The sequence below is a fragment of the Schistocerca nitens genome, chromosome 3 (assembly GCF_023898315.1).
Source record: "Schistocerca nitens isolate TAMUIC-IGC-003100 chromosome 3, iqSchNite1.1, whole genome shotgun sequence".
Classification (NCBI taxonomy): domain Eukaryota; kingdom Metazoa; phylum Arthropoda; class Insecta; order Orthoptera; family Acrididae; genus Schistocerca; species Schistocerca nitens.
Genome location: NC_064616.1, coordinates 553,790,639 through 553,815,699, shown reverse-complemented (window position 1 = coordinate 553,815,699; position 25,061 = coordinate 553,790,639). Strand labels below are relative to the sequence as shown.

General features: G+C 40.9%; 1 protein-coding gene across 3 annotated transcripts in view; it reads left to right on the top strand.

Annotated features, from left to right (window-relative positions):
* Nucleotides 1–25,061, top strand: part of LOC126248461 (cytochrome P450 4C1-like) — a 269,044-nt gene that overhangs the window by 124,494 nt on the left and 119,489 nt on the right. For all 3 annotated transcript variants that reach the window (XM_049949466.1, XM_049949464.1, XM_049949465.1), the window contains one exon: nt 24,554–24,729. In XM_049949466.1, coding sequence (XP_049805423.1) covers nt 24,554–24,729 — 176 coding nt within the window. The remainder of the gene's footprint in view (nt 1–24,553; nt 24,730–25,061) is intronic.

Here is a 25,061-nt window from a genome sequence, read left to right as displayed (position 1 = left end):
ACCTTCTTTCGCCTGGCGTAGTTCAACAACTCGACGTGGCATAAACTCAGTAAGTCGTTGGAAATCCCCTGCAGAAATATTAAGCCATGCTGCTTCTATAGTCGTCCATAACTGCGAAAGTGTTGCCGGTGCAGGATTCTGTGCACTAACTGACCTCTCGGTTATGTCTCATAAACGTTCGATGGGATTCATGTCGGACGATCTGGGTGGCCAGATCATTCGCTCGAAATACCCGGAATGTTCTTCAACCAATCGCGAACGAGTTTGGGTCGATGACATGGCTCACTGTCATCCGTAAAAATTCCATCGTTGTTTGGGAACATGAAGTCCATGAATGGCTGCGAATGGTCTCCAAGTAGCCGAACGTAACCGATGACCTACTCCATTCCATGTAAACACAGCCCACTCCATTGCGGAATCACCACCAGCTTGCACAGTGCCTTGTTGACAATCTAGGCCCACGGCTTCGTGAGGTCTGAGCCACACTCCATTGAACATCAGATCTTGGAAGTTATTTAAGATTTAATGAAATAACACACTTTTGTATAATTATAGCCTGGTTTACGCCGAGACGAACACAAGAGAACGAGCATCAGTGGACTAGAATTCTCTCTGAAGTTAACGGCAGACAAACGCGAGCGAACTTCATTCAACTGTGATCGATTTGCATACCCTTGTGTTTCGCTGGTGGTCGGTCTTTTAGCGAGCTATGCAAAGAAGTTCTGGCCCTGTCGACTCTACACATCGTTAAGGGGAGAAGCCTAGGTTAAAAAGTAAATGGCAAAATGGGTGGTCCTCCTGGGATTCGATACCACGATCGTTTGGTTTTCAGGCAAGAGCTTTACCGCCTTTTTTGCCATTGTTCTTGTCATTTGTTCTGGGCGAACGTCGCAGGACACCCCTTCAAATTTGTTGTTGAATACTTCACATAGTTTGTTTTTTTTTAATTGCAGAAAAGCAGCCAGCACTCTGACTGAACACGCTGAGCTACCGTGCCAGCAGCGCTAGATTGCGAGATCCGACAACCAGAGTGTATATGCTATTTTTCTTCAGGTTATGTTGATCGTCGGTAATTAGTGTCCCGTTTATAAATTTACCCCTCAATTATAAGGAGAAGCCAGAGAAGAACTTCAGCCGTCATAAGTGCAAAATTTTGGACTAATGCTAAAGAAAGCTGGAGCTGCAATTCAGTGTTAAATGCACTATTTCCACGCATTTCACGCTACCGTAGAAATTGAACACCTAAATTCATCTTTACCTACTCCATTTTAAGTCCTTCGGCACGAACGTAGGGCTAGTCATGTAAAATAATCCTCTCTGACTATCTAAGTTTTGCATCGTGGCTCTAACAGTATAGTGATGTATCCTGAACGCCGATTATTAGCTACATAAAACAATAATGAGACGTTTACAGGCAATGTTCGTTACGTCGTGTTCTTTTCCGTTCCGTCTGATTTAAACGCTTGTGCATGGATAGCAGTGAATTGTAGTAAACACAGGCGAAATTTCTCCCAGTGCTCCTTCGCTGGTGTTCGCTTTCATTCCCTCTGGTGTGAATCAGGCTTCAGATGCTTAAAAATGGCGTATTTGCACTCCGGATGTTTACGCTACGCAGCGCTGAGCGCACTTGTCACAGCTGCTTCTTCTCATTCACTCAATCCCGCACTCGGCAGGCAGGGCTGCACAAACTGCTGTTAAAAGCGGTTTTCGTGCTGCAAAAATGAGTTATTTCAACATTTTTTAATACTTGGAGTGCTTCTAAGGAGCTGAAATTTTGGCAGTGGATTTCTTGCGATGTATTCGTCCGGTGCAAAAAAATTTCAGAGTGGGTTTCGACATGTCGGATTGGACTATTCCATTGTTAGTGGTGCAGCTACTACATCTACATCTACATCTACATTTATACTCTGCAAGCCACCCAATGGTGTGTGGCGGAGGGCACTTTACGTGCCACTGTCATTACCTCCCTTTCCTGTTCCAGTCGCGTATGGTTCGCGGGAAGAACGACTGCCGGAAAGCCTAAGTGAGCGCTTGAATCTCTCTAATTTTGCATTCGTGATCTCCTCGGGAGGTATAAGTAGGGGGAAGCAATATATTCGATACCTCATCCAGAAACACACCCTCTCGAAACCTGGACAGCAAGCTACACCGCGATGCAGAGTCTGCCACTTGAGTCTGCTAAACATCCCCGTAACGCAATCACGCTAACCAAATAACCTTGCGACGAAACGCGCCGCTCTTCTTTGGATCTTCTCTATCTCCTCTGTCAACCCGACCTGGTACGAATCCTACACTGATGAGCAATACTCAAGTATAGGTCGAACGAGTGTTTTGTAAGCCACTTCCTTTGTTGATGGACTACATTTTCTAAGGACTCTCCCAATGAATCTCAACCTGGCACCCGCCTTACCAACAATTAATTTTATATGATCATTCCACTTCAAATCGTTCCGTACGCATACTCCCAGATATTTTACAGAAGTAACTGCTACCAGTGTTTGTTCTGCTATCGTATAATCATACAAGAAAGGATCCTTCTTTCTATGTATTCGCAATACATTACATTTGTCTAGGTTAAGGGTCAGTTGCCACTCCCTGCACCAAGTGCCTATCCGCTGCAGATCTTCCTGCATTTCGCTGCAATTTTCTGATGCAGAAAACATCGTTAGTAAATTATGTAGCGTTTCCGTAGGAAGAACGTTAGATGCAGAGAATAAACAACACACACACTAAAGTGGGTACATTTTATGTTACCAATGATCACAATATCTGCGCTTATACCCCTAACACCCTGAAGAGCGATGATTCAGTTTATAAAGCGCTCATCACACCAAAGTCTTCAAGAGCTGCTTCTTCATATAGAGGCTTAGTGAATCATAATACCCTACTGTCCTAAGGTTCAGCAAAATCAAGAAATGAGAATATATTTCCTGAACAGGACAGAAAGGTAGCAGAACAATGGAATCCTTTATCACAACATGTTTTCAATACAACAGTGCTAGTACTGTATCATCAGAAAAGTTCTCAGCCGAAATGAACTTGCTTCATGGCACAGCGGCTAAGGTAGTAGGCTCGCATTCAGTAGGAGCATGGTTATCACCGTCCGACCATCTAGCTCAGGCCTGGCCAAACAGCGATCTGCCAGCGCGAGCGCTCCGGCACACTCTGCATAGCGATCCGAGCGCAGAAGCGAGTGGTGCTGAGGGGTGAGGAGGGAAAGGAAAAGGAAGGCTGCAGCCGGACACTGCTAGAGCAAGGCAGTTGCTTTGTCAGATGCCATACAGTTTGCTGACAATACTTCTAGCATTAAATTACATTTATGTACTGAGTCAGGAGTACTATGGCGTCTACGCGCTTGTCAAAAAACAAGAAGAGGAGAAGCCATTCGTTCAATGCCAAATGGAAACTGCCTTACTTTTCGTATCGTTTAAAGACCATGTAAAGTGCTTAGTATGCCATTGCACTATCATCAGCAGGAAAAACACTTATTGGAACATCATTACATCAGCCACAAAATCAATGTGGTGAACTTGTTTTCTGGCAGACGACTGTGAATGCTGGTTGAACTGAAAGCGGTCATTAGGGAGAACTGAGTTAATGGTAAGCGGAGTGGTGACAAAATCTTTTATCATCCATATCACAAGTTATTTGAATTCATTAAGTGTCTTAATGTAAGGGGAGAATCATTTGGTAGCAGATATGACAGAAAAGATCGATGCTCTCAAACGAAAAGTAATCCTTTGAAAAAATCAGCATCATGATATGGAACATTTCCTGTAACTCAATGCAGCTATTTGTGGACTGGGCATCACTGACTACGTCTCAGTAATTGAAATACGTCATAGGGAGTTCTCAAAGAAATTCTAATTGCGCTACTTTAAATGGATTTCAATTTGTTTGTCAGACCATTCTCGCTATTGGCTGCTAATGTATCTCGTAACTTTCAACTTGAGCTGAAAGATATTCGGCATAGCACGCAGATCAAAGACCTGTTTGTCCTACAGAGGAATTTAGAAGACTTCTTTTAGAATGTTACGTCAAGAGTAATATCCTCGACTGCAAGGATAAGCTGCTAAAGTTATTTCAGTGTTTGGTTCAACATATGTGTGTAGACGCTTTTTTTTCTGTTATGAACCACAGTTCCTGATACATTATGTACTCTAAAACTGAAATGTGTATAAATTTATAAACGTCACAATTTAGTGCTAAATGCCTGTATGTAAAGCTTCTTGTTCCCATGTATTAGTATTATCTAAGGTGTTTATTCGATCCAGTAATAAAAGTTACTGCTTTGGCAGAAAAATAAATGGCTCTGAGCACTATGGGACTCAACATCTATAGTCATAAGTCCCCTAGAACTTAGAACTACTTAAACCTAACTAACCTAAGGACATCACACAACACCCAGTCATCACGAGGCAGAGAAAATCCCTGGAAGAAAAATAAAAAGATGAAAATAAACACACTTGATAAACTCCAGCTCATAAAAGTATGTTGCAATATTCGCCTCTTAGAAGTAGATGCACCGAGCTATAATCACGTCTTCCTAAGTTACCAGCGTGTGCAGCCTTCGGTATATAGCCGTCTTATTCACACACCTGCTCGGAATAGTGTAGTCGAGGGGAAGACGGATTGCTGTGTGGACTAGGCTGTGCTCACGAAGCGCGAACGCACTTCGGGAGTGCAAATCTTGGCCAGGGCTCATCTAGTTTTAGGATTGCCATTGTTTCCCCATTCGCTTAAGGATAATGCCGGCTCGCGGCCCTTGAGAAGGTCATGGCTTATTTCCTTCCTCGTCCTCAGTCCTACTGCCCTCATTGTCGACGAGAGCTTAACCTTCTCTCTTTTATAAGAGTTTTTGAATTTTTTTTACCCTGTATGAGAGCGATCCAAACATTTATGTTCAATATAGGTCATCCAACATCTAACTCTGTACTCCGTTAAGAATGTTGCTACTTCATGAGTTGCAGGTTTTAAGAGCATCAGTGTTCTGTTATTTATCTGTCCTAGAGTGCACAACTGAGTACAGTAATTTGCCGATAATGGTGGGGGCATGTAAATTTGATTCTTGAACATACAAGAAAATTTGCCCCGTTACTTTTAGATGAAAAGATGTTTACACTTACTTAGTTTCCACACTCGTGTCCATACTCATCTGTACTGTCTGGCATATGTCGCCGAAAAAATTAAAAATTCTACAAATTAATACTTTTATAAAAATGAAATAATATCTACACTTATTGCCAAGAGAAAGCATTGAAACTCTATGCTAGAGCAGGCTCAAGGGTGATGTGAAAAAGGCCTATGTGTGAGAATTTTCTGTTGGACTGAAGGGCCATTTTTGCTCATCGTTAAAATGCAACTGAAACTGTTCGGTCAGTTATAAATTGTTTTCCTTAACGAAGATGTTAATGTTGTAACCTTTAAAAAAAAAGTTTGCCTTGCTTTCACCGCAGAGTCCGCACCTAATAACTTTCCCTCGAGGTACAGTATCACCTCAAACTGGAAGAAGAAATTTCAGGTGCCTCGTCGCTCTGTAAACATTGTTAACTTCGTTGTGTATGTTTTTATTGTAACTGCTTGTTTTTCTCAAGCGAGGATGGGGAACCAAGAACGGAGTTCGCCTAAGTGAAAGCAGTACACCAGCTCAAAGCATATGCGCATTGGTCGGTGTATGAAACAAACGATAATTAAATCGGCACGTAGAATTGAACCAGTTCGAGCTCACTTCGTTGCCCTGCACACTGACACCTTGCCCAGAACGCTATAAGAGAAGTGTCGGTTTACTCATTTAAGAGTTTGGTGTTATTGATTCAGCACATCACAATCCAAAGTGAAGTACTGTGTTAAATCGAGAAGAAGAACGAACTTCGACTAGTCATGGATTTGTATATCATGTTCTGCCATGGCAGGGTAAACCATTTGATCTGTATTGTTGTACGATTGGCTTAAACAATCGCTGATTTATCCCAACGGTTCGTTAAAACATTAATCTTATTTATCAACTATTTTTCCTTTCAAAGTGATTTCGTTTTTTTAAATATATACATGGTATTAAAAAAAGCGTCCAATATTTTGAAAGGCGGTAGTACCCTTCAGAACAAGAACAAAAAATGTGCTATAAATGTAGACTCTAAAATGCATACCTTACGAGTTAAAGCGCTTGTTCATTTTCGCTGCTGTCTCTTCTATTCAATATGTGCTCGTAGCTCTTAAGTTATGCACTTTAAAGCCTATGGTTACTGGACTTCTTTTTTTTTTTTTGTCCATACTACCTACTCCCAAAATATGGAAAGCAGAAAGGCTGCAGTGGAAGAGATGAGTTTCACGGTATCGAAGATTAACAAGTTCTCATAGCTCTTAAGGTATGCTTTTTAGAGCCCATGATTCTTGGAATTTTTTTCCTTCTTCCAGTGAGTATCACCACCTTTCAAAATAATCGACACGTTTTTTAACACACTACATATCAATGGTGCGGCGGAAGCAGAGGTGTTGTGAAGCTATCGCCGTACCGCGCGAGACTCCTGAATAAAACAAGTATTTCGTTTATTTGTTCCAAATCTGCAGTATTCCGTGTACAATTTTAACATGTAGTTTCAATATTTAGGATGTCAGTGTTGTTGGATGACAGATAAAATATCTCGTTGTCGTTTATCTGAAAAGCAGAAAGTTTGTTGAATTATTACCATGGTATTCAAATGCTGGAATTTTGCTGCATTGATATCGTTGTATTCGAATGAAAAAAACGGCAGAGTCACCGTAAGACCAAATCATGCCGATACATTGCGATTATGTCTTCAGTCTCCAGGATATACCATAACATTCTGACATTGATCTCTTATTAGGCTATTTCTTGGCAGGCAAAATTATCTAAATGAGAAAAGAACTTTTTAAAAGAACATGTATGATTTTCGTCAGCTACGGTACTTTTTAACGATTGCTTAGTCTGAGAAAAGAATTTGACGATAGCCAAGACTAAGCAGCCATATTAAAATCCGACAAGACTTCGTTAGAAACATGTCAGTAAATTTTGGACAGTGCGATGATGCGCATGTTTGACAACTGTTATCTTGTATTCTGTGTTGTTAAGTTGTATCAATGCAATCACTTGACTGTAACGAATTAGTGAGTGCAGTTTTTATAACTACGGAATATTAATTACTTCAGCGGTGGATAAAATTGATACCTGAGCCCACTGCGAAGAGTAGCCGCAAGTATTGTGCTGTACGTGATCGGGAAGAGTGCCCACCCTGTGTCCAACATCTGCGTCGTGCTGTAATGCTTGGTACAATCATCTACAAACAGTCTATAGGGAGAGTTACTGCAGACGTATAATCTAAAGTAATTTTTTTAGCCGTTAAGGCGTTTATCCCGGTAGTTATATAGTATTGTCTAGGTTGCCGACCGGTTGATGAAATTCGTAGCATTGTCCTCGTGCTTTGAAATACTGTTCGCGGTCTTTCTTCGTGTCGCCAAACATTTGACAGTCACACGACGGGAGCCGAATGATTTTCTTGAGAAATCACCCACTACACCTGCAATTCGGAGCAGGTATCACTACGGAGGAGGATAATAACATTAACAGGATACTAGAAAGTTTACACATCAAATGGCCAATTTCTATTTCACAGACGTAAATACTTAACTTCCTAGTATCATAAGCTTTTCACACACAAGAGGACACTCATAAATTATGTCGTATGCTAATAGTGCTGTAAGACGACTGTGTTTCGAAAAAATACTTTTGTTGTGGTAGTTAAAGTCGATTATTACTTGGCTGAGATATTACGTTACCGCTGCATTATGTAAAAACCACGTCTCCTCATATCGTCCTGCCACTCAATGAGCTTTTGAGCTGGACGAAGAAGCACTTGGAAACACTGAAGTGAGATCTTGATTGATTTCAGTTGGTTACAAAGTGTGCGAATTTCCCTTGCCTTCCAGTTGCGGGCAGCGTTTTGGCACTTTCTAACCCAGCTAGCTTGTGCGTACGATGATCTTTCTCGAATGGTTCAAATGGCTCTTGACACTATGGGACTTATCATCGGAGGTCATCAGTCCCCTAGATTCAGAACTACTTAAACCTAAGGACATCACACACATCCATGCGCGAGGCAGGATTCGAACCCGTGACCGTAGCAGCAGCGCGGTTCCGGACTGAAGCGCCTAGAACCGTTGGGCCACACCGGCCGACGATCTTTCTCGTCTGCGCTAAATATCATCAACTTGAAATGCTACTTAAACGTCATTTATTTAATGTTTGACACGGTAAATTGCATATTCTGTATTGCGCTTTTCGATTATCAGAAGAGCCAAAGATTATCTGGTCGCCAGTATTTTTTTTTTTTTTATTTACTTCATGAGAAGCAGTATCCACGGCTCTTTACGAGGAGGCGAACTAGCATTACATTATGTAATATGACTGGCCACGCGATAAGCAAGTAACCTTTGGCAATACGAGCTAGTTTAGATGTACTGTGCGATGCTTTTGCACTCCTGCACGTCCCCGTGGGACCTAGATCATTTATCTTAACAGTCATGATTGCCTCAATGTATCACGCAAATAATTTATGGCTCCAACACGAGACATATAAAGTTACATTGTTGTCATGAATACAAATTGAAAAGTACGCTCTCTCATAACTGGCACACTGAATCGCTTATAACGTTAGAGAAAGAAGACGGCATGCACTTCCAAAGGATCGTGCCTAGTAAACCATTTTGTCAGTCAAACCATCCTTCTCGTTGTTGACTACATTTATTTTATTTACCAAATATTAATAATAACAGTGGTTATAAAATGGTGACTTTCATAATTTTCTCACACGTTTAGTCATTTAGATTTCAGGGCCTTTATTTTGCAGACTTCAGTGTTATGGTTTTTGAGTGACTGACTTCACATAGGTGTAGTACCTGACATTCTTACCAATATATCTTTTTACTTAACATTGTTTGTATCTTTAAGCTAAGCAAAAGGAATCTGTGTATCCATAGCTCCTGCACGGATGTAAAATGAAAGACTGAAACACATGCGACCCGCAATTCGCACACAGTGTAATGCATATTAATGATATAAACAACTGTGTTTGCAGGATATAGGTAACGACAATGACAATGTTGTAAATTCAGACAGCAGAGAAGCTGAAAACTCTACCAGCAGTGTGCGACAAAATAGGAGTGGATTTTATCTTATTATTTCCCTCTGTGATCACTTAGATGTCCATATTCTTTTCAACAAGTCAGTCCATTGTTACAGGGACACCTTGGAAGAAAGTTTGAGTTCAGAGACTACTATAAATTCTAAATTTAGTAGAGCCGAAAAACTGAGCCGACAGCTTTCCTGAAAGAGGAGAATTCTGCAATTAACAGAATCTATAGCTACGTAACTACCTTATAATTCAAAAGCAAATGCTTGGCAGAGGGTTCACTGAACAACTTTCGGACTTTTTCTGTAACGTTCCTCTCTCGAAAAGCGTGTAGGAAAATGATCACTTAAATCATTCCGTGAGGGTTGTGATTCCTCTTACTTTATTACGATGCTCGTTTATCCCTATGTAGGTGTTCGTCAACAAAGCATTTTCGTATTCGGAGGAGAAAACTGGTGATTGGAATTCCGTGAAAAAACTCGCTACATTAGCTGGATCGACAAACTTTAAATTTGTGTGAATATCGTTCATTGGCAGAACACTTAGAAGGTGCAACAGGTCTACTAAAGAGACTGCTTACACCACGCTTGTCCGCCCTATTCTGGAATATTGCTGTGCGGTGTGGGATCCGCATCAGGTAGGACTGACGGGTGACATCGAAAAAGTATAAAGAAGGGCAGCTCGTTTTGTATTATCGCGAAAAAAGGGGAGATAGTGTCACAGACATGATACGTGAATTGGAGTGGCTATCATTAAAACAAAGGCGTTTTTCGTTCCGACGGGATCTTCTCATGAAATTTCAATCACCAGTTTTCTCCTCCGATTGCGAAAACATTCTGATGGCACCCACCTACATAGGGAGAAATGATAATCACGATAAAATAAGAGAAATCAGGGCTCGCACAGAAAAATTTAAGTGCTCGTTTTTCCCGCGTGCCGTTCGAGAGTAGGACGGTAGAGAGACAGCTTGAAGGTGGTTCATTGAGCCCTCTGCCAGGCACTTTATTGTGACTAGCAGAGTAATCACGTAGATGTAGATGTAGATTGTGTAAAGGAAATTTAACGGATTCTTTTTAGTACTCAGGTGGAAGACATCACACTTGTTATTGTTCAGGGTCAAGTGTCACTTTTCGCACCATACGGATATCTTGTCTAAATCATTTTGTAATTCATATTGATCTGATGAGTTTACTAGATGGTAAATAATAGCACCATTTGCAAACAATCTCCCAAATCTTTTATGTAGATTAGAAACAGCAGAAGACCTATAACCCTTCCTTGGGGAACGCTGTATATCACTTTCGTTTTACTCGACGGCATTCCGTCAGTTACTACGAACTATAATCTTTCTGGCAGGAAACAGTAAATCCAATCGCACAACGAAGGCGATACGCCAAGGCAAGAAACTTAATTAGAAGCCTCAATTTGATTATATTGTGAGTAATGGTGCCAAAATCCTTCCAGAAAACTAGAAATGCGAAATGAATTTAAGGTCCCCTGTCGACAGCATTCATTACTTCATGTGAATAAAGAGCTAGTTGTGTTTGACAACAACGAAATTTTCTGAATCCGTGCTAACGATGTGTCGGTAGATCGTTTTCTTCGATGTAATTAATAATTCTTGAACACATACGTTCCAAAATCTTACTGCAGATCAGTGATATGGGTCTGTAATTCAGAGAATTACTTCTGTCTCCACTTTTGTGTATTGGTCTAACCTGTGCAACTTTCCAGTCCTTCGGTACACCTACGGTATCAACTTCTAAATTATTCATATTACTGATTCTAATTCTGCAACATTTACTGCGGCATCTTTAGTGAAGTAATCTCGAAGAACAGTGTGTTGTAACTCTGCTTTAAGGCACTGTCTTCGTTAAAATTACCATTGCTATCGCGCAGTGAATGCAATAATTGTGTCTTCTCACTGTGTACTTTATGTACGACTGGAGTTTTATGGAATTTTCTGTCAGATTTTGGGACAGAATTTCGGTGGGGGAACTATTAAAATCATCTCGCATTGAAGTCGGAGGAGGAGATCAGAGTTTAACGTCCCGTCGATAGCGAGGTCGTTAGAGACGGAGCACTAGCTTGGATTACGGAAGGATGGGAAAGGAGATCGACCGTGCACTTTTCAAAGTAACCATCACGGTATTTACCTGAAGCAATTTATGGAAACCCCTGAAAACCTAAATCTGGCTGGGATTTGAACCGTCGTTCTCCCGGATGCAAGTCCAGTGGGCTAACCACTGCGCCACCTTACACGGTCGCGTTGATATCCATGTAAATTTCTAGGTTTTGTAAAATATTGCCAACCTTGGAGTTTTTCATTCATTTCAATGGAGCATGCGTTTTTCGTTGCTTATACAACAGTATTCTGACCTGTTTTGTATACCAAGGAGGATCTGCTCCGTCTCTTATTGTTTTATTTGCCATAGATACCTCAATTGCTGTCGATATTATTTCTTTGAATTTAAGCCACGTCTTCTCTACGTTTACATAGTTATTTTGGAAGGAATCGAAGGCGCAAGAGAATTTATTTTGCGTTTATTTTTGGTGGATTTGGATGTTATGTAATTCAGTCTCGATACAATGACCTTGTGGTCATCAATCCCTTTACTCATCATCACGCTCTCTACTTCCTCAGGATTATTTGTTGGTAAGGAAAGTATGTTGCAACAACCATTTACACTTCGAGTGGTCTCCTAAAGCGATTATTCAAAATAATTTTCAGTGAAAGACTTAGCACAATTTTAGATTATGTTTTATTCTACCCACCGATTTTAATATGTATTTTAGCCATCGCGCCGAATGTAGATTGAACTCATCGCTAACTATAATTGTATTAGTAGGGCATGTAATTGAAATGAGACGTTCTTTAATACGTATTTAAGAAAAAAACTGTCAGATGCACTAAAAGTTTTTTGTGACTCCTTAAATTCTGGTGAATGACAAAAGCTTTTCTATCTTTGCTCAAAATGAGTATTTCACACATATCATGAGAAAATGGTAGCAGAGCAGATATTTGTAAAAAATGGATACAGAAAGCAGTTAACTTAATATTTATCGACTAGTATTTATATTATCAATTAAATAAAGACATTCAAGACGCAATAGAGCAAAAGGGTATTATAAACTGTAATCAAGTGTAATGTGAGAGTTTGTGCAGTTAACATACGTAGAAACGTGTGTAGCGTGAAGTAAGATCATCATTAAGAGTAATTTCTGTTAGCAGTCAGTTGAAATTTATGTGATTCTATACAGGACATTTAAAGCAAGGAAAGGAACCCGGCACTGGATTTTTGTTTGTGTCCAAGCTTACATGTACTGCTGGTTAATATTTGCTACAGTCTAGAAAATTCTCCATGGCCTTCGAATGATGTTACGGGCGAACTTCAGTTGCCGGACCACCTCACGCCTGCTGCGGCCCACCTCAAATACGACAGTCATTTGACCAGACGTGACGTCATCCAAGTATGTTCTCTAAACTATCGCACTTGCCTAAAATTTTACTATGGTGTGTCAGATGCACACAACAGAAAATCAGAACCCGTACATCCGGAAACTGTTGCCCAGTGTTCGTAGCACGCATTGTATGTCACTTCTTTCCATGTTGTAGCATCCCAGTTTACACCGAACTGTATCGCCATAACGAAACGTTTTTTCGTCGGCTTTGAAGATCTCCTTAATTTACAGAGCCGAGCGCTTCTAGACGCTTCAGTCCGGAACCGCGCTGCTGATGCTGTCGCAGGTTCGAAACCTGCCTCCGACATGGATGTGTGTGATGTGCTTAGGTTAGTTAGATTTAAGTAGTTCTAAGTCTAGGGGACTGATGACCTCAAATGTTAAGTCCCATAGTGCTTAGAGCCATTTGAACCATTTTTTGAACATACAGAGATAACTATAGTCCTTAGTCCCAACGCTGCTCAAATCTAGGTAAAAGCATCTTTTCTCGATGTGTCAAAGTGTGAGTAGGGGTGCAGCATGTTAAAAGAATGTATTAGAAGTAAACTACTCCACGAAATACAAACGTAGATTTGTTGTTATCTCTGTCAGATGAACTGAACACAACGAAACAATGCATACACAGGCGACTCAGCTACCGCGTTTTATGCAACTCGCAATGTTATATCTGACCTTCAAAAACCATGCGCGAGATTTTCGTGTTCTTTCAGTCACTACACGCAAACAATTAGTCCTACAGAAAAAAATGAACAGGTAGTTTTTTTCGTACGTTTAATGCAGTTAAATTTGTACTGGGAAACGTTTTCGCTAGAGGTCGCAGTTTTCGAGGTATTCAAGAACAACATACGAATGTGGCTTTCAAACGCACCTCTGCTCCCACACTCAGCCTTTACCGGCCAGGATTTCTAGTATGATGTTCGTGGCACTTTCTCCTATCACTGTACAGAACTTTGCGACTGTAAGAATATTTCCCGTATTAGACATTTGTTTTAGTCTTCACTGACTGGCCCTTTTACACCATCGCCTTAGTCGAGCCCTTAGAAATTGTGAAATTGTTGTTTGTGGAAATTTTACCTAACAACGTTCTGAATTTTAACGGCATAAATAAACAGTTACATCGTTGTATTCGTCAGGCCTTCCGACTACGAAACTACTGTGCTTGTAAGGGTTAAGTTTGAATCGAATTGTGAAAGTAATTAGTCTTAGCGTAACGTTTACAAATGTCATTTTTCTTTAATTACCCTAACGGGCACGTTTAAATTAATAATGTGAACGAAATAGCCCAATCATCTGAGACCCAAAAAGGTCGAATTTCGGGAATAGTTCATGTAGCCGGAAATTTTTGTTCAGAGATTGTAGAATGTGTCACGAACAATATACTGGAAATCCTTATTGGTGAGGGATGAGTGTGGGGGTAGAGGTGCGTTTGAAGGTCACTTTCAGACGTTGTTCTTGAATAACTCGAAAAAGTATCCCAGTACAAAATTTACGTACATTAAGTTTTTTTAGAAAAAGGTCCTATTCATTTTGTCTATAGGACTAATAGTTTTGTACATCGAGCGAGAGAATACGAACATCTCAAACGTGATTTTTAAACTCCAGATACAACATTGTGGGCTGCATAATACGAAAGCGGTAGGTGCAGCTGAACACCCTATATATTTTTAAATATTTATTCATTTAGCAACTCCAGTACGGAGAGATGTTCCGGAGACACTGTGTAAACAGTTTAGAAGAATTATAGCTCCGTAGGCTGAGGAAAGGCTCAGCATTAGAACTATGATGTCGCAGATGGAAGCAATCTGATTCAGTTGTTGATACGGATAGTCAAATTTAAAATTAAATCCCTTATGGCAAAAGTAAGTACATTTTGTGTATAATGACATTTCACTTGTGGAAATAAACCTAGATCCCCTTCCGTCAGCCATCGAAGCGTTAAACCACAATAAATAGCATATTTTGCTTAATTCTATTACAAATGCAATCGTTTGATACTGCATCAGAAGACGTGAAAAGCGTTGAGTATGTTACGTGCTCTGCTCATTAAGTACCCTGAAAATAACATATCATCAGTAAAATGTCAGCAGTCTGACAGATATATGACGTTAAACAAAACGCAGTGCAAAAAAGTATACCTGATGTTGGCAAAGCGAAAGTTGTACTTCAAGGCAGATGGAGTAACCTTGGCCTGCGTCCTTGCGCACGAGGAACCAATGTGCCTGTCATAGCTTCCGCACGGGACATCGGTCAAGGTAGGGCGCTTATTCACGTCCTCGACGATCGCGGGTCTATGTAAACCCCGATATCGCGGGTTTTACTTATTTCCTGGTGTGAGAGCGATTCTGTCTCCGTTATCCAGATTCATTTCTTCATCTGAAACTAGGCAACAGTGCACGGACACTTACACATTTTTGACTTAGTGCTCGAAAGGCGATGATTTAATAAATTGACTGGAGCGTTCGGACTCTGTATGGATTTATTTACTGCCTTTGAAGGTTGTCTAGGGACTCTGCGTATCTTCCACCACATGTAACTCTGTTTAGACCGTCTTTCTTTCCTGGTTTCTATTTTTTCTTTTTACTCCGGTTTGTAGGGTCCACAGTAATGAATCTTTGCTCATCGTGAATCTTCATCTTTTCTGTGGCCAGATGTCTTCCTGATGCCTGAGTGTCTTCGTAATCTAAGGGAGGAATGTGGAATACAGTGTGCATAATATTCCGTAAATCTTACGTAACTGTATCATATATTTTTATGTACAACTGTGGGCAGCTTGGTTCTTTGAGGCCGTGGTTCTTAGTTAGCTTGAAATTCTATTAAATGAGTGTGAAGCACTGCGTAAAATGACACCTAGGTCAGCCGGTTTCCTAGAATAACACTTGAAAATTCAGTTTGAAAATTTTATCTGACTCCTGCACACCTCCTAGTGTCGCTTACTAGCGCTACATGCACTACGCTGTACGAACAAGTCTGTGTACACTTTGATATGTTGCTTCCTCTGCTTAGTATATAGAGGACAAGCGTAACACAGTCTGCGTTGATCATCACCAAATTTGCTCTTAGGATAAGATTTTCATAGCATTTAGTTTCGTGAAAGAATAAGTTGCCTACAACTGTTTATGGCTTTAGGTTTATCAGGTGCAAATATGAATTTACCAGAAGGTGTTCCCTCTTCACTCAAAATTTCCGGCCGACCGCTGTGGCCGAGGGTTCTAGGCGCTTCAGTCCGGAACCGCGCTGCTGCTACGGTCGCAGGTTCGAATCCTGCCTCGGGAATGGATGTGTGTGATGTCCTTATGTTAGTTAGATTTAAGTAGTTCTAAGTCTAGGGGACTGATGACCTCAAATGTTAAGTCCCATAGTGCTTAGAGCCATTCGAACCATCAAAATTTCCAATGCTGCTGACAGCTTCGACGAGTAGACGCTTACGACTAATTCTCCTTTACGAAAATTTACTCATTGTTTTTCCTTATAGCAATTTACGACATGCCTGGTACGTTATCTTTCATTGTTATTACTACATAATGTAACTAATATTAATATGTGTTCGCCAAGAGGAAATTCGTAACAGACAACCGTACACCATTTATTAATTGGCCGTTGATAGTGCCCATAAACTACACACGCACACACACACATACTTGGAACTGTACCAAAATATGTTATCAAATGTCTGAAAAATTGAAAGATAATGGAAGTTTATTCTTCTTGAGAATAAACAAATTATGCTAATACTTACTTTTTGATTGCTGATTCATTGTGCTAAGCACGACGCATTTTGTGAACTTACTTTCTGTTTGAAGAGCTTCACCTTCTACACAGGGTGAGGCGGCTAAGAGAGGCCATCTCAAACATATAGAGAACTAGAAAACCTATCAAGGTGCAATCTGCACTACGTTATAGTGAAATATGTCACAAGTTTTCTGACGTATGCGCGTGGCTTTTAACATTATTTTTATTAGGTCCTTTTCTTGTCTGTCTGCCTGTTCAGTACAAATTCCGCATTTAATTTTAAATGAACTTCCCTGTAAGCTAGGGATCTGACATTATAAACATAGCCTAGAACTGGATGATAGAGCAATATTAACTCGTTACTTGTCAGTCTCACCGGTGGGGTGAGGCTAGGGGTGAAAAGGCTGGTAATGCCTGACATGTCAGCTGTCCTGCATGACGAGCATGTTGTGCAGGTAGTATTAGAATGTCTTCCAGGTGGTATGCAAGCGGACATGCACGGATGAGCAGAAAGAGGATGGAAGAGGACATGAGCATAGATAGGGGGAAAAAGAGATGCGTGTAGTATACAGGGTGATACAAAAAGTTACGGCCAAACTTTCAGGAAATATTCCTCACACACAAATAAAGAAAAGATGTTATGTGGACATGTGTCCGGAAACGCTTAATTTACATGTTAGAGCTCATTTTAGTTCCGTCAGTATGTACTGTACTTCCTCGATTCACCGCTAGTTGGCCCAATTGAAGGAAGGTAATGTTGGTTTCGGTGCTTGTGTTGACATGCGACTCGTTGCTCTACAGTACTAGCATCAAGCACATCAGTACTTAGCATCAACAGGTTAGTGTTCATCACGAACGTGGTTTTGCAGTCAGTGCAATGTTTATAAATGCGGAGTTGGCAGATGCCCATTTGATGTGTGGATTAGCACGGGGCAATAGCCGTGGCGCGGTACGTTTGTATCGAGACAGATTTCCAGAACGAAGGTGTCCCGACAGGAAGACGTTCGAAGCAATTGATCGGCGTCTTAGGGAGCACGGAACATTCCAGCCTATGACTCGCGACTGGGGAAGACCTAGAACGACGAGGACACCTGCAATGGGCGAGGCAATTCATCGTGCAGTTGACGATAACCCTTGTCAGCGTCAGAGAAGTTGCTGCTGTACAAGGTAACGTTGACCACGTCACTGTATGGAGAGTGCTACGGGAGAACCAGTTGTTTCCGTACCATGCACAGCGTGTGCAGGAACTATCAGCAGGTGACTGGTCTCCACGGGTACACTTCTGCGAATGGTTCATCCAACAATGTGTCAATCCTCATTTCAGTGCAAATGTTCTCTTTACGGATGAGGCTTCATTCCAACGTGATCAAATTGTAAATTTTCACAATCAACATGTGTGGGCTGACGAGAATCCGCACGCAATTGTGCAATCACGCCATCAACACAGATTTTCTGTGAACGTTTGGGCAGGCATTGTTGGTGATGTCTTGATTGGGCCCCATGTTCTTCCACCTACGCTCAATAGAGCACGTTATCATGATTTCATGCGGGATACTCTACCTGTGCTGCTAGAACATGTGCCTTTACAAGTACCACACAACATGTGATTCATGCGCGTTGGAGCTCCTGCACATTTCAGTCGAAGTTTTCGTACGCTTCTCAACAACAGATTCGGTGACCGATGGATTGGTAGAGGCGGACCAATTCCATGGCCTCCGCGCTCTCCTGACCGAAACCCTCTTGTCTTTCATTTATGGGGGCATTTGAAAGCTCTTGTCTACGCAACCCCGGTACCAAATGTAGAGACTCTTCGTGCTCGTATTGTGGACGGCTGTGATACAATACGCCATTCTCCAGGGCTGCATCAGCGCATCAGGGATTCCATGCGATGGAGGGTGGATGCATGTATCCTCGCTAACGGAGAGCATTTTGAACATTTCCTGTAACAAAGTGTTTGAAGTCACGCTGGTACGTTCTGTTGCTGTGTGTTTCCATTCCATGATAAATGTGGTTTGAAGAGAAGTAATAAAATGAGTTCTAACGTGGAAAGTAAGCGTTTCCGGGCACATGTCCACATAACATATTTTCTTTCTTTGTGTGTGAGGAACGTTTCCTGAAAGTTTGGCCGTACCTTTTTGTAACACCCTGTATATGACACGTGCACACATGAGCAAAGCCACAGGTAAATAGCTAGTAGGCCCAATATATACATAATGAATGTTCGAGTGCAGGTTGAAGACAAATGGTTGGCGACGTATGGAATTTTGCGTCTGGCCATGAGTCGTGCTTGGATAACCTAAAGGAAAGGCGACCGCTCGCTATAAGCGGAAAATCCGTGTTCCAGTCACACTCCGGCAAAAATTTTCATTGACTTCTTTCCATTATACAGCTGATGGCTGTCCATATTCGCGATTTAGAATGCATTTCAAGCATGTGATATGAGCTCTGCGCTATGCCCTCATTTACTTCATTACTGCGTGCAGCGGGTGACGCTGTCATTGTGGAGCTACTGATACCTGACTTACAACACGACCGCGCCTACTTGTCATCACCGATTCCGTCCAAGTTCATGGTATGTGCAGGGCTTGACTAGAAACGAGAATGATATAAGTCGGAGCTCCAGACGGCCAAGTGTTTAGAAAAAAAATACATTTTTGGCCCGGGTTCGGCGAGGCAAGAGTAAAATAAACTGAAGCACCAAAGAAATTAGCATAGGCATGCATATTCAAATACAGAAATATATAAACAGGTAGAATACGGCGCTGTGGTCGGCCACGCCTATGTAAGACAACGAGTGTCTGGCGCAGTTATAGTCGGAGCACGAGCCATGGGACACAGCATCTCCGAGGTGGCGATGGAGTGGGGATTTTCCCGTACGACCATTTCACGAGTGTACCGTGCATGTCAGAAATCTGCTAAAACATCAGATCTCCGATATCGCCGCGGCAGGAAAAAGATCCTGCAAGAACGGGACGAATGACGACTGAAGAGAATCGTTCAATGTGACAAAAGTGCAACCCTTCCCCAAATTGCTGCTAGATATCAATGCAGGACCATCAAAACGTGTCAGCGTGCGAACCATACAACGAAACATCATCGATATTGGCTTTCGGAGGGGAAGACCCACTTGAGTACCCTTGGTGACTGCACAACACAAACCTTTAGCCTCGTCCGGAACCGTCAACACCAACATTGGACTGTTGATGACTGGAAACATGTTGCCTGATCGGACGAGTCTCGTTTCAAATTGGATTGAGCGGATGGACGTGTACGAGCATGGAGACAACCTCATGAATCCATGGATTCAGCATGTCATCAGGGGACTGTTCGAGCCGGTGGAGGCTCTGTAATGATGTGGGGCATGTGCAGTTGGAGTGTTATGTGACCCCCGATACGTATAGTTACGACTCTGACAGGTGACACGTATGTAACCATACTGTCTGATCACCTGCATCCATTCGTGTCCATATGCATTCCGACGGAGTTGGGCAATTACAGCAGAACAAAGCGACACCTCATGCGTCCAGAATTGCTACAGAATGGGTCTAGGAACGCTCTTCTGAATTTAAACACTTCCGCTGGCCAGCAAACTTCCCAGACATTAACACTATTGAGCATATCTGGGATGCCTTGCAGTGTAGTGTTCAGAAGAAATCTCCACCCCCTAGTACTCTTACAGATTTATGGACAGCCCTGAAGGATTCATGGTGTCAATTCCCTCCAATACTACTTTAGACATTATTCGACTGCATGCCACGTCGTGTTGCGGCACTTCTGCGCGCTCGCTGGGACCGTAGACGATATTAGACAGGTGTACCAGTTTCCTTGGCTCTTGAGTGTATATTAGTGTAGTTCCCGGGCTGCAGTTGGCGCAGCAGAAAAGTACAGGACGGTAATCCAATGGTCGTGGGTCGAGTCCCTATTTCTACTTGTTCTGCTTTAAATATTCACTTTACTTACTCTCCAAATATATCGAAATAATACTTAATATATTGTAATTATTAATATTTTCATAAAAGAAATGAAACGGAAAGGCAAAGGGAAATTTGGGATTCCAAATAAAAGTCCAGGAAGGGATTGTAAGATGTACACGAGAACTTCGAACATAAAGTTAGCCTCAAGAAGTTCATGACGTCATTCTACTGCACACAGAAAAGAAAGGCTTCAGACCTAATATCCGTGAAGAATTAGAAATTTTCGAGCACCTTTCTCTTAATGATGAGCAGTTGCAGCTACATAACTAAAATTTCTTTAATGCTATAATGCCCTTACTTACAAACTCCTAAATCCTCGTTTTCCTCAGAATAGTCTCTAATATGGTCTTCCTCTCTCCACATCGGTTATTACGTTGCAATTTGTTTTCACACAAAATGTATAGAATATTTGCTTTTCCATTGTCCTGCATACATTTTTATTTTGCATAATAGTGGCTGTTGACTTTTTGTTAATGTGAGGGCTTAATTTCTTCGATTGTTAATCGATGGCACGACTTGTTTCATGTCCACATTGTAGCAACTTTGGCCTGTGATCCTCTGTGTGATGCCACCTCCAGTGCCTGTTTCCTCTTACGGCTCTTAGCGGCGTATAGTCTGCTACGCCATGTAGCTATAACTTTTACCAAGTACCATTGTTATATCAGTTTTCAATACTTGTAATCTTTATATCGTTCTTAAACGTGATTTTAAGAAGTTATTTCATATGACGACAGTATCTTGCTCGTAAATCTGTTTTCATCTCCACGACATGTGAGTACAGTCACCTCACAAATTTGCTCTGTGTAACAATCGTCTATTCTTGGTTTTTCTCTATGTCAATAGTTTTGTAATCTTTATAGGTAATCGTTTTTGGTTGTTCTGATGAAGACGCCCATAGTCGGTGTCGATAACATAGCAAGTTAAATTTTATTGCAACCTATTGGGTGTATTAAGCAAATCATATTCTTGTATGGTTACTGGCTTACAGCCATGTTTAAAATTGTACAAAATCAGATACTTTTCTTATTTTTCAGTTCATGAAATACACATGCAGGAGTGATATCTTTGTGGGAACAAGGGAAGCAGTTATCGTCTCGGCATCTTGCACAGGATATAAACGCTGCATTTTTACAATTAGGTGGCTGTTTTATAGTTTCTACAGAAAGGAAAACTCGGTTGACATTCATAAAAGTTTCTCTCTCATCGCACAGTCTGGCAGTAAACCATGCATACCGTGTCATTCCGCCAAATATTAGATAGAAGATATCTGGAGATGTACAATGAAATACGTTTTCATACTGTCTTTTCGGGATGTGGTTTATTTTACTCTCTCGTCGTGACAATTTTACCCATACCAGGAATCCACTGTTCATGTGCAGCTGCCGAGGGCTGTTCGAAAGTTGAAATGAAACTAATGTAATACGAAGTGTTATACGCTTTAATTGCAATTCCTTCTTGGAACAGTATTTAGAGAGTCATCGTGACGCTGTATGTACATCCTTATTTGGAAATTTATTTGCAATCCCAAATTTTCCTTTGGCTTTCCTTTTCATACATTTTATGAACACACAATATTATGAGCATTTTTCGGTTTATTTACAGTGTAAGTAAAGTAACCCCAGAAAAGTAACAAAAAATTTCAAGCGTCGCTCAGCATTGACTACAGAAATTAGATCAGATTAGACTTACTTTCATTCCAATTGCTCCATAGTGAAGAGGTCCTTCAGGATGTAGAACATGTCAGAAAAACAATAATACATGACAAATATTTACAACGGAAACTAATAAGCTAATGTACCTTCCACAGGTCCCAAGTGGAATGATAATCATTTTTTTTTAATGAACACTATATGAAAGAATTATTTTACAAACACTAAGATCGCATTAATGCACTGAATTTAAAATTAAAAAAAAGTTTTTTATTTATAAGGTAATAAACATATAATAGAGCGCCTACAATACTTATTTACAACAAACACGTTACTGCACTGAAATGGTGCAGAAGTTAGATTGTATTTATATATATGTTGGTTCTACTGAGAAATTCAGCAATGGAGTAGGAGGAGTTGGCCATGAATAAATCCTTTAGGCTTCTCTTAAACTAAATTTCATTGGTTGTTCAGATTTTTATGGCTGCTGGGAAGTTATTGAAAATGTGTGTTCCTAAATAATGCACACCTTTTTGCACAAGAGTAAGTGACTTTAAATCCTTGTGAAGATTATTCTTATTTCTAGTACTGATTCCATAAACTGAGCTGTTGGTTTGAAAAAGTGATATATTTTTAATGACAAATTTCATTAAGGAATAAATATATTGGGAACCAGTAGTTAGTATCCCTAGTTCCCTAAACAGGCTTCTGCAGGATGTTCTTGAATTCACATCACATATAAATCTTATTGCACGTTTTTGTGCCTCGAAAACTTTAGCATGGCTTGATGGATTACCCAAAAAATAATCCCATATGACATTATCGAATGAAAGTAAGCATAGTATGCCAGCTTTTTCATTTTTATATCCCCTATGTCTGACACAATTCGCATTACAAATAGAGATTTGTTAAGACAAGAGTCTCTAGTCACACGACGAGGCCCATACAACGGGCTTAAAGTGAATTTGCTACAGCTTGTTTAATGAAGTGACAAAACCTTATGGTTATGCATCAAGTTTTATAAAGTTGACTTATGACATGGCTTGTTTTAGGCAAACATTTAAATAATATTTTATGTTCTGAAGAAGACGTTATTACTAACGTTGAAACCTAGGTAAACGATAAAGTTCACCTGCAACTGTAGGCTGTATATTCTTATATAAATAATGAACGTAAACCTTCCTCAGCGTTGTCGGGTCGTAGTGACCCACTGGAACACGTACCGCGTCAGATATGAGGAATATCCGGTTTAGATCAGATAGCCTGTCGAACTGGAAAGGTCAACCTATCCGACAAATAATGACGTACTCTGGGGGAGTATGAATGATCATTCTTCTTAGAGATCACAACGAAAGAAGGCGCTATACATGTACAGTGGTCAGTTGTCGTCGACCACTCGGCGAAAATTTGAAGCCCATCTGGACTCTGGATTTTCATCGTTGACGAGAATGTGTTGTTGGTTCAAAATGGCTCTGAGCACTATGGGACTTAACTTCTGAGGTCATCAGTCCCCTAGAACTTAGAACTACTTAAACCTAACTAACCTAAGGACATCACACACATCCATGCCCGAGGCAGGATTCGAACCTGCGACCGTAGCGGTCGTGCGGTTCCAGACTGTAGCGCCTAGAACCGCTCGGCCAGTGTTGTTGGTGTTTAGCGTTTCACATTACGAATCAGATGGATATTACATAAAGCGAGTTGCTAAGAGAAAGGAAATTTTGAAGTGTTGGTTTGGTTTAGCCGGAAGAACTGGGAGGTAGGAACGTATTCGTATTAAGTAGCGGTCAATATCCAGTAGCGCATTTTTTGTTTCGATAGGTAAGTAATAACTGATTCGAAGAAGTTCTGTATGACAGTTAATTTCTGATCAACTTAGAGCTCCAAAGATTTTATTTGCTGCAATATTAATTTATCCCCCATGACCTGCCGCCGTATATGGAGAGGCATTTCTGCTGTTTCCAAAAAACAAGTATTGATCGATGTAGAAGGCATCACTCCGATACAGGTTCTAATGAAACAGTACAGTGTTTTGTTTAACTTGGTGAATACTGAATTAGTGCCGTTGAGGTAAAAGGCCGCACCGTAATCTTATTGTGGTCCCATCAGCGATCAATACGAGGTGAACACTGTCGCGGGAAGAGCGCTGCATCAAATGTGGGTCAACGCACGGAGAACGTTTGTCACTCCTTACTTTGTACACCTCCCATATGTCAGAAAAAATACCTACCAGGGGAACGCTAAACTCAAGCCATGCTACAAGCGGTATGAAGAGACTTCTTCAGATACAAGACGGAATCTTTCTACTGATAAGCGTATGACTATATCAACATGAATGCCCCATTTCAGCGGAAGCCTGTATGAAAAGTTAAACGAAAAATTTTAAAATTTCTCTTTATTATTTGCTGTTAGCATATTCTTTTGTCTCTCTTAAGCGTCTGGGAATTTTTCAGTGCAAGTGTATTCTGTTTGCCTATAACTCGAATGCAGTTTTTCAGTTTGAATTAAACAGCAATCGATCTTTTCTCTTTTTCTTGCTAGTTTCGAAACTTCGTTGACCATATTTGTCACTGCTAATAAACTCTGTTCGCAGGATGGATATCGTGGTGAACATTCTAGCAACGGTTGTCGTCGTTCTGGTGATCCAGCAGGTTTGGAAATTGGTGAAAGCGCAGAAACAGTTGGCATCTAGGCTTGCACATATTCCAGGACCTAAAGGCTGGCCGTTGCTTGGTAATACCTTCGAATTCGGAAAAGGGAATGCACTCGGTAAGAAATCTATTGCTATTTGCTATTATATCATAAGAAACATAAATAAACTTTTTTTAGCTATTCTTAGGAATGTGTTTTTCTACGCGGAAATCATAGATACCCATGTTTTTTGTAACATAAAATTAGCAATGGTATTTCACCGAGCGAGGTGGCAGAGTGCTAAGGCGCTGAACTCGTTTCCGGACGACGGAGGATCAACTTCCTGTCCTGCTATTCAGATTTAGTTTTCTCTTTATTTCGCAAAATCGTTTAAGACGAGAGCCGGGGCGGTGCTTTAAATGAATCATGTCGGATTTCCTTACCATACATCTCGACGGTATGTTCAACTG